Below are 8,764 nucleotides of genomic sequence, written 5' to 3' on the forward strand. Positions count from 1 at the left end.
CCAGCTTCTCTAGGAGAATGCTGTGGGAGACAGTGTCAAAGGCCTTACTGAAGTCCAGGTAGACCACATCCACGTCCACTAGGCGGGTCACCTTGTCATAGAAGGAGATCAGGTTGGTCAAGCAGGACCTGCCTTTCATGAACCCGTGCTGGCTGGGCCTGATCCCCTGGTTTTCCCACACCTGCCTTGTGAGCGCCCTCAAGATGAACTGCTCCATAATCTTCCCCGGCACCGAGGTCAGGCTGACAGGCCTGTAGTTCCCCGGATCCTCCTTCTAGCCCTTCTTGTAGATGGGCGTCACATTGGCCAGCCTCCAGTCGTCCGGGACCTCCCCCGTTAACCAGGACTGCTGATAGATGATGGAGAGCGGCTTGGCGAGCTCCTCTGCCAGCTCTCTCGGCACCCTTGGGTGGACCCCATCCGGCCCCATAGACTTGTGAGCATCCAGCAATACTTAAGACAGAACGCAGCTTGATCCTGATCTTCATAATGCCTTTTTAATATGCTAGAGGCAAGCTGCCTTCGCAAGAAAAGGGCTACAGAGAAACCACAGTATGCATGCAGAGTCAGTCAGCCTCACTGTTTGGGAAAGAGGTGGAACAAGACAAGGTGTCTACTCAAATAATCTTCAAGGAGATGGAAGAGGATGGGAAGAAAAGCTGTTCTGGGGTTCCCTCACTAGAAACCAGACACACTACCATTAAATATATTCAGTAGTACACAGAAAGCTCCTGGACTACTATAAAAAAAGCCTTCAACACACCTCCCCACCATTTGTGTGTAAGATGGTATGAGTAATAAAAACTTGACAAATCAAGATGAGCAATAGCTAACAGCAATTATAAGGCCCATAAGTATTTTAATTTACTTTAACAAATCTCAGAACCCATCCAGCAGAGGACAGAGCCACATATGCAGACCAGTCACCCCGTACACTCAGACCAGCACGATAGGAAGTGTTGGGAGTATGAATTAGTGCCAGCAATGGCTGCTCACATGGACCACATCATCAGTGTAGAGCTTGGGAGCAAACAAATCCAGAAAACAGACACATCAACACGCTCACAAGATTTATAGTGTATTCATATTGCTGGGGAATTATTTTTTAATCTCACATCAAAAAGATACTTAGTATGTTTTTGTGTATGAAATTCAGGTTTCATACCAGTTCTACTTTCCCGTTGGGTTGGAGCACTTCAGTCTGACAAAACAGTTCAATTCCTTTGTTTCGATGTTTCCAATATAATGTGATTTCTGTATCTGTGCATTCTTCCCACAGCTGGAAAGGTGCAGTGGGATAAACTGCCAGTGGAAAATCTGAGTTAGTTCTTGTAAAACATAAAATATACACAAAAGTATTTTAAGGTATTTTAGCTGAGTAGTAAAAGCAAGTAAGAAATACAGATTTTTCTGCCATTCTAGGAGAATCATAGAATGGTTTGGGTTGGAAGGGACCTTAAAGATCATCTAGTCCAACCCCCTGCCATGGGCAGGGACACCTTCCACTAGACCAGGTTGCTCAAAGCCCCATCCAACCTGGCCTTGAAGTGGATACAAATTAGTAAAAATTAGTTTCAGAATGTAAATGTTATACAAGATTAAAAAAACTGCTTGTGCTGACTTGGAAATATTTTAGAACATCATGAACAAAAGAAAGAGTCAGAGACCTTCATTGCAAATCCAGTAAAATTCTCTAATCCAGGGCCTGGCAGAGGCTCCTGATGTAGCATGGTGAGTAACGTTTGCCACATTTCTACACCCTAGAATCTACCCTGTTCACCAGAAATTTTATTCACAACTCTTACATTGACTCCTGCCAGTAGTCACCCTCTGGTAGACGGTCCCAATGCTACCTCTTCCAAAACATTTCTGAGATCATTTACTGCTGTCTAAGCACTATTCAGCGAGAGCAGCAGATCTCTCCCATATTATCAGTCCAATTGTAAGGAATAAGACATGGCAATGTGAGTGAGTGGTATTGGCCATTATCCTAGAACTTTATGGACCATGAATTACAATTTGAGGACTTCCAGACTCAAAGGAGCTTGTGTTTGATACAGAAGGTCCCAGCCACCATGTGCAGAATTGGAAGCAACAGACTTCAGTTCTCCTTTATTTGCTGACATCCTTTAAGTAAGGAAAATTCTACTGTAAATATGTCCAGGATCAGAGAAAACATAAAGGACTTTACAGCAATCATTATTTGAAAGCTTAACTCATCATAAATATTATATCTCATTTCTTTAACTTGTAACAATCACTAGAACTGGAAAAAGAAAATTGTAGTAAAACTTCAATGTATTTAGCACATTGAATGTAACCTATTTAGCCTGATTTCCCATGAAAACTTAGTTTATAATATTGTGTTGTCTCACTACAACCTGTCAATTTACTCCTCCACTTTCTTCCTGCTCTATTTCTTCCACCCCCAAACAGTCAAATAATCAACTTTTAGAACTCTCATGCCTCTCTGAGACAAATTTAACAGCGACAGGCATTTAACATATGTTCCTACAAGTCATATGAAAACACATGTCTAGCAAAACTGTAATCAGTGCCTCTGAGGAAGGAAGCGCTGCCAGAATGCAGCAGTTACACCAGCAGCCTACCCATCCATCAGCCTGTCAGCTTCAGAACTAGACAAAGCACATGTTGCCTCCTGCTTCTTCAAACAGGTAAGGCGGCCACAGGACCTTGGGAACACTGAGGTGGATGTGGTGGGGCTAGAGGACACAAGGAGAACTGGAAATACTGCTGGAGACACAGGAAATACCCAGGTGTTTTGAGGCAGCAGTAGGTAGGAACTTATGAGACTCAGGGCACACTGTGATAAATGATACAACTAATAGGGAAGAAGGAACCACAGCCACCAGTTACTGCTCACAGAATAACCTGTTTTATTTCACTGATGATGAACTACTCTTCCTCCCTTTACAGTAGCACAACAGATGTTACTGTCCCTTATTAGCACCAAGACAGGTTAGCACTATCACCTGTTTCCTGGCAATAGCTGCTTACACCTGTATCACATCTCATTTGGAGAGGTGTTAGTAATTGTATTTACACATTTTTCAAAATGTGCATCTCCATTTTATTTTGGAAAGACAGTAACATCAGCAGTAACATTTTTGAGAAAGAACTGAATTCCCAAGTAACCTACACAGATATTTTTCTTGAACTCCCCATTTTATATCCTTGTATCATGTCGCTTCCTATATATACTATGAACCAGCTTCAGGAAAGCAGCAGATTTTGAAGGATTAAGGGGTCATTTCAATAACCAAATCTGACCTTTGGAGTGAAGCTGTTTTCTACCATTAACACAACTTTGCAGAGCTGAAACTGAAAAGAGCAGATAACTATAGCACAGGAACAGATAACTAATAAAAACTGTGAAGATAAAAATCAAGGACTTCCATACTTTAAACTGGGGCACTCGAGTATTAAGATCAGAAGGAGGACAAGGCCTGCAACAAAAAACCCTCAGCAAAGACATAGAAAAGACCTTACTTCTGTGAGTTACATCAAAAACATCCCTGGCAGTTTTCTTTCCCAGTGGGTTTTCCACAGTCACTGTAATATTACAGATCCTCTGCTGGCCTATATCCCAAGAACACGAGCACTGTTCAGAACAACTTACTGTGCATGGAACCATTTTTTGGGAAAACCTGTCAAAGAAGGAGGGGGGGAAGGGGGAGAAAAGAGAGAAAGACATTTTTCCATAATGTACAATCAATATAGGTGTTGAAATTTTTGATGCCCAACTAGAATACAGCATCATAAAAAATAAGGCTGAGCGGGACTATAAGAAGCCACCCACTTCTTTCCTCTAGCCTGAAGTAGGATGAATACAGGTATTCTTACAATCAGAAGAAAGTTTTCTTCAAAGTCTAAGTTTACTTTATCCTTTTAAGATACAGCTGAGTTTACTTTATCCTTTTAAGATATAGCTAAATTGCTTTTAGTTACTTCCTCATAGAAATTCTAAACTAGGGACTTATTTGCAAAGAATTAAACCATTCACATCTACCGTTATGCTTTTAAATGAAGCAGTAATTTCAAGTGCATTTTCTAACCTTCCATTTTTAAATCACCATCATAATATCTTAATGGAAGTGAATGATGCAGAAACCGTGAAGGTATACACAATATGACCTGCCTTCTGCTGAGATCTTTTGATGAAAGTTTCTTGTGATGATGAGGTATCTGTCCTGTTTTATGAGCTCCCCTTTCTCTGCAGGCCCTGCTGTAAAGCCCCTCTGCTCTCCATTTAGATGCCTCTGTAGCAAGGAGCCAAGGGCCAGGTCTGATATGCCACAGCTGTGTAACCTTGACTTACACTGCTAAGAAAGAGCTGTGAGAAAGTCTGCAGAGAGATTTTACCAAAAAAAAAAAAAAAAGCTGAAATTATAGACAGAAGTAGGATTTTTGAGATAGGATTGTGTCATGCTTTCGGCAGGGATAGAGTTAATTTCCTTCTTAGTAGCTGGTACAGTGCTGTGTTTTGGATTTAGGACAAGAACAAAGTTGATAACACACCAATGTTTTAGTTGTTGCTAAGTAATGCTTACACTAGTCAAGGACTTTTCAGCTTCCCATGCTCTGCCAACTGAGAAGGCTGGAGGGGCACAGGGGGCTAGGAGGGGGGCACAGCCACGACAGCTGACCCAAACTGGCCAAAGGGACATTCCACACCATGTGATGTCGTGCTCAGCATATAAAGCTGGGGGAAAAAGAAGAGGGGGGGGACGTTTGGAGTGATGGCGTTTGTCTTCCCAAGTAACCATTACGCGTGATGGAGCCCTGCTTTCCTGGAGATGGCTGAACACCCATTGCCTATGGGAAGTAGTGAATGAATTCCTGGTTTTGCTTTGCTTGCGTGCGCAGCTTTTGCTTTACCTATTAAACTGTCTTTATCTCAACCCACGAGTTTTCTCACTTTTACCCTTCCGATTCTCTCCACCATCCCACCAGGGGGGAGTGAGCGAGCGGCTGTGTGGTGCTTAGTTGCCAGCTGAGGTTAAACCACGACAGATTGTCGTAGCTCAAGGACTCAAGAAGGAAAACATCAGCATGTAAACTTATAAAATCCTAAAGAAAGAGAACTAGGGAGGCTCATCAGGCTAACTGAGGGTTAGCTAGGAATCATCAGTTTGAGTCAGCATTAGTGTCAATGAATGTGAGCATATTAATACTCAGCCTACGAGCTGATTAAATCCTAGTTACCTGTTGTGTGTGTTACCCAATAATTACATCATACTTTTAAGTTATCTATAGCCTGATTGCAGGGTGTCTTCACACCTACTGAAAGATATCCAAACAAATTAACCCAAAAGAATGGTTAGAACAAGCTTTATCAAGCAGAACCTGGTCTGATGGACCCACAACTTTGTTACAGGTAGTCTAATTCAGAGCAGTTCTGCACTGCTCAAACTTTATTAAATAAGCTGATCGGTGAGCTGGAAAGAGGCAGGCAGCTAATTGCAACAAGGATAAAAAACATTTCCACAGATTTTAAAGGAAAGAACGTGACTGTTCTGTACAGCACAGACCAGAGTTAATATAACAATGAGGAGACTTACTCTTCAGACAAGGTGTATTTTGGTGAATGACGTCCATAAAGATAGGTGTCTCCTCCTTGGCTCCAAGTACATGTTACTATTCTCAGGTCTTGAGTTTGGCAGGAAAAATCATTAGGTGTATCAGGTGGTTCTTGTCAGAGAGAATAACCAAAAAAACACCAACAGCATGGCAGTCAAGGCAAAAGTCATCAACCTTTTTACTATATTAACAAACTAGAAATAACGGATATGTACAAAGTCTGGTTTACTACAGATGTTATTATTTCAATTATACTTCTTCAATGACCACTCTGCAGAGAAAATCAGGGTACCAGCATAAATTAATTGCAATCCAAACACTTCTGTATGTCATTATTTCTTGTTATATTCATACATTCATTAATTTAATCTGTATTGTTTTCAATCTGCAAAAATTGCTACTAGCCTTCAAAATGGGGACTGTGCTCGGTTTTTACCACATGCACACAGACTATGAAGCTGAACTCCTAAATGGGTAGGTATATTTAAAAATCTGTCACCTGTCCTAGGATCAATTAATGAGATTAGTCTGAACACATTTAATGCTATTCTTTAATGCTTTCTATATGCAAGTGTACAGATCTGAAGTCAGACATTAAACAGCGTTCAGCTGGACATGACAGGACAATGACAACTTACAGCAAGCTTTTTTTTTCTCCCCCCATTCCCCACAGCCATTCTTGACTTAATAACAACAGGAAAATAGAACTGTAATAAAGCATTCACTTACTACCCACAAACAACACTGCTTGATCATAGCATTGCTTTTCATTGCAAGACTCTTGACAGTAGACAGTGATGTGAGGCACTTTTTGATATGCCACATTTTTCACAGTGAGAAGTCCGACTTGACTGTTTGTGTGATTGAAAACATGAACAGCTGGGACTAGAAAGAATTCCTTAATGATTTGGCCTTTCCTTCCAATGCAACAAAGAGTGATGTCTGAGCCTTCCTCTACAATTTTTTCACTTGGGAAGATTTGTGGTCCACTGCTATTTGAAGTGTCCAGGCCTGCAAATTAATACATAATAAACCATTTCAAAATCTGTTCATGGAAGCAATCTTCAACCAGAACACATAACTGAGCATTTACACAAGAATCTGCTAATGTTATATTATACATTCATGGACTTTTATTTAGTATTCTTCCCCATACAGAGATCAACTTCATGTGTAATCATACCTATATTTCTCTTAAACCCATGAACATATAATGTAGTCCAACAAACTACCTAAGAGACTAAATCCATCTCACTGCCCTTCACTTAGGGGAAACAAAGAGTGTGCATTAAAGAACTGCCTTTACAGATGAACACTACCACCTGCACCTATGAGCAGGTTGAGGCTTACAGCCAAAATGCCTGCTCTTGAAGATTATGAGCAGCGGGCTAGAAAAACGTCATGTTCTGAAGCTCATGCAGAGGTCAGCTAAGAGGAGCCAACATTGATTGAATCAGATCAGTAAGGGGATACTTAACTTGGAATGAGACTCCTGTGGCTTTCAATGCTGGACTCCTTGCTGGATGCAAAAATTAGTGGGATTTAAGAGACTCACAAGCTTTTGCACAGGTTGGAGATAAAATCTACTCTCAAGAATCTGATCCAAAAATCTGATGAAGTCTAGAGTCACTATCTTTCAGGTCTGTAATGCAGAATCAGTTTGTGACAAAGAAATAGTATTTTTGATCCCTATACAATTCCAGTTGAAAAAATAAGATCTCGAAGATTTGAGGTTAGTGAGAAAGAAAGGGAGTCTTGCATGCTACTTCCCATTATATAAGGTGAAGGAGATGGGCAATTTATGTGCCACAATCCAAGTATACAGACCTGTGATGCTTCTACTACCCGTGATGCCTCCCATAACTAAAAGCCCTTGCTGCTCCATACAAGAATAGTGTTTCTTTACAAAATCACTTTAGTCATTTTTTTCTAACGCAGTTACGTATTTTGTTTAAACCAAATTCTCTGGAAACCAAACTGTTGTAGTAAGACATTGTAATCTGAAAAAAAAAAAAGGTTTTTGTGATAGCATTAATTACATTATTGGTTCACTCCCTGTTTACTCTCATCATTCACGGAAGTTCATTCCAAGTGACATAAGGGGCTGACTTGCTCCTCTCTCTCTGCTTCCTTAATACTAATCAAAGCTATGAACCCAAGACAAAAGCAACACATGCATCAGATGATGTAGCCATAGCTATGCACTTCCTCTTCTCTCCCCCAGCCTGGGCCAGGGCTGCATCTGACCTGGTGACAGGCTATGCTAGAACCTATCCAAGATCCCATGCCACTCTATGTACTGCATTGTTTTGATGTGTGAGCAAGAAAAGCTCTATAAGTTTTGGTCTACTAGCTTAGGAAGATAGCTGCAAATTAAAACAATGGCTGAAGCATTGCTATTATTGCCAGCAAAAAAAAAAGTTGCTTAGTGATTAGAGATGAAAGAGTTCAAAATGGATTCTTGATTTGATGCCATCTCTCCTGAATCTGACTTCACTGTTACAGTCACCGGTGAATTCCAATCTAGCTTTGTACTGGAAAAAATAAAACCAATATTGCAAAGTCATGTTTTGCTTACCCAGGACAGTCTCCCACAGACTCCACTGACTCCAGATTTCTGATGCTTCTGCTTTGCTCCTGATTCTCACCGAGTGTGACATACACTCCAAAGGTAAGTCTGAATCCCATATCCAATGAAGCGGCTTTCTCGATTTATCAAGTGTGACGTTATGAACCTCCTACAAACAAAGGCCAGAAAGACAAAGTATTGAAAACACAGCGATGTGTAGACACTTTGGAAGTATAATCAAAAGCAGTGACAGAGAGAGAAAGCTCAAAGGAGAAAAACGCTTTTGAAAAATGAATCTCTGAAATCCCACTTGCTACACACGATCTCACACTAAGCAACTAGTAAGCTAAGTAACTGCTTACAAATCTGTACTAGCAGCAGTGGAGTGACTGACGTGCTGGCAAGACTACTTGATTCTGACAACGTAGCTGTGAGTCAGGCCCTGCTTCTCATGAAATGGATTCACTCTTGGAGACTTTCAGTGGGTTATTTGTGCCTGCTATTACATGAGTAATAGCATGCACAGATGCTGCTGTCTGCAAGTGCACCTTGTCTAATGCTCCAAGTTACATATCCCTGGCTCTGAATTTCAGC

At 40.9% G+C, this 8,764-nt stretch overlaps 1 protein-coding gene across 1 annotated transcript in view; it reads right to left on the minus strand.

The window, feature by feature from the left end:
- Window positions 1–8,764, minus strand: part of OSMR (oncostatin M receptor) — a 38,850-nt gene that overhangs the window by 13,490 nt on the left and 16,596 nt on the right. The window contains exons 4-8 of the mRNA XM_009329432.1: window positions 8,180–8,339; window positions 6,331–6,612; window positions 5,583–5,712; window positions 3,511–3,668; window positions 1,166–1,302 (exon numbers count right to left, since the gene is read on the minus strand). Coding sequence (XP_009327707.1) covers window positions 1,166–1,302; window positions 3,511–3,668; window positions 5,583–5,712; window positions 6,331–6,612; window positions 8,180–8,339 — 867 coding nt within the window. The remainder of the gene's footprint in view (window positions 1–1,165; window positions 1,303–3,510; window positions 3,669–5,582; window positions 5,713–6,330; window positions 6,613–8,179; window positions 8,340–8,764) is intronic.

This window comes from Pygoscelis adeliae, unplaced genomic scaffold, assembly GCF_000699105.1.
Source record: "Pygoscelis adeliae isolate BGI_AS28 unplaced genomic scaffold, ASM69910v1 Scaffold47, whole genome shotgun sequence".
Classification (NCBI taxonomy): Eukaryota; Metazoa; Chordata; class Aves; order Sphenisciformes; family Spheniscidae; genus Pygoscelis; species Pygoscelis adeliae.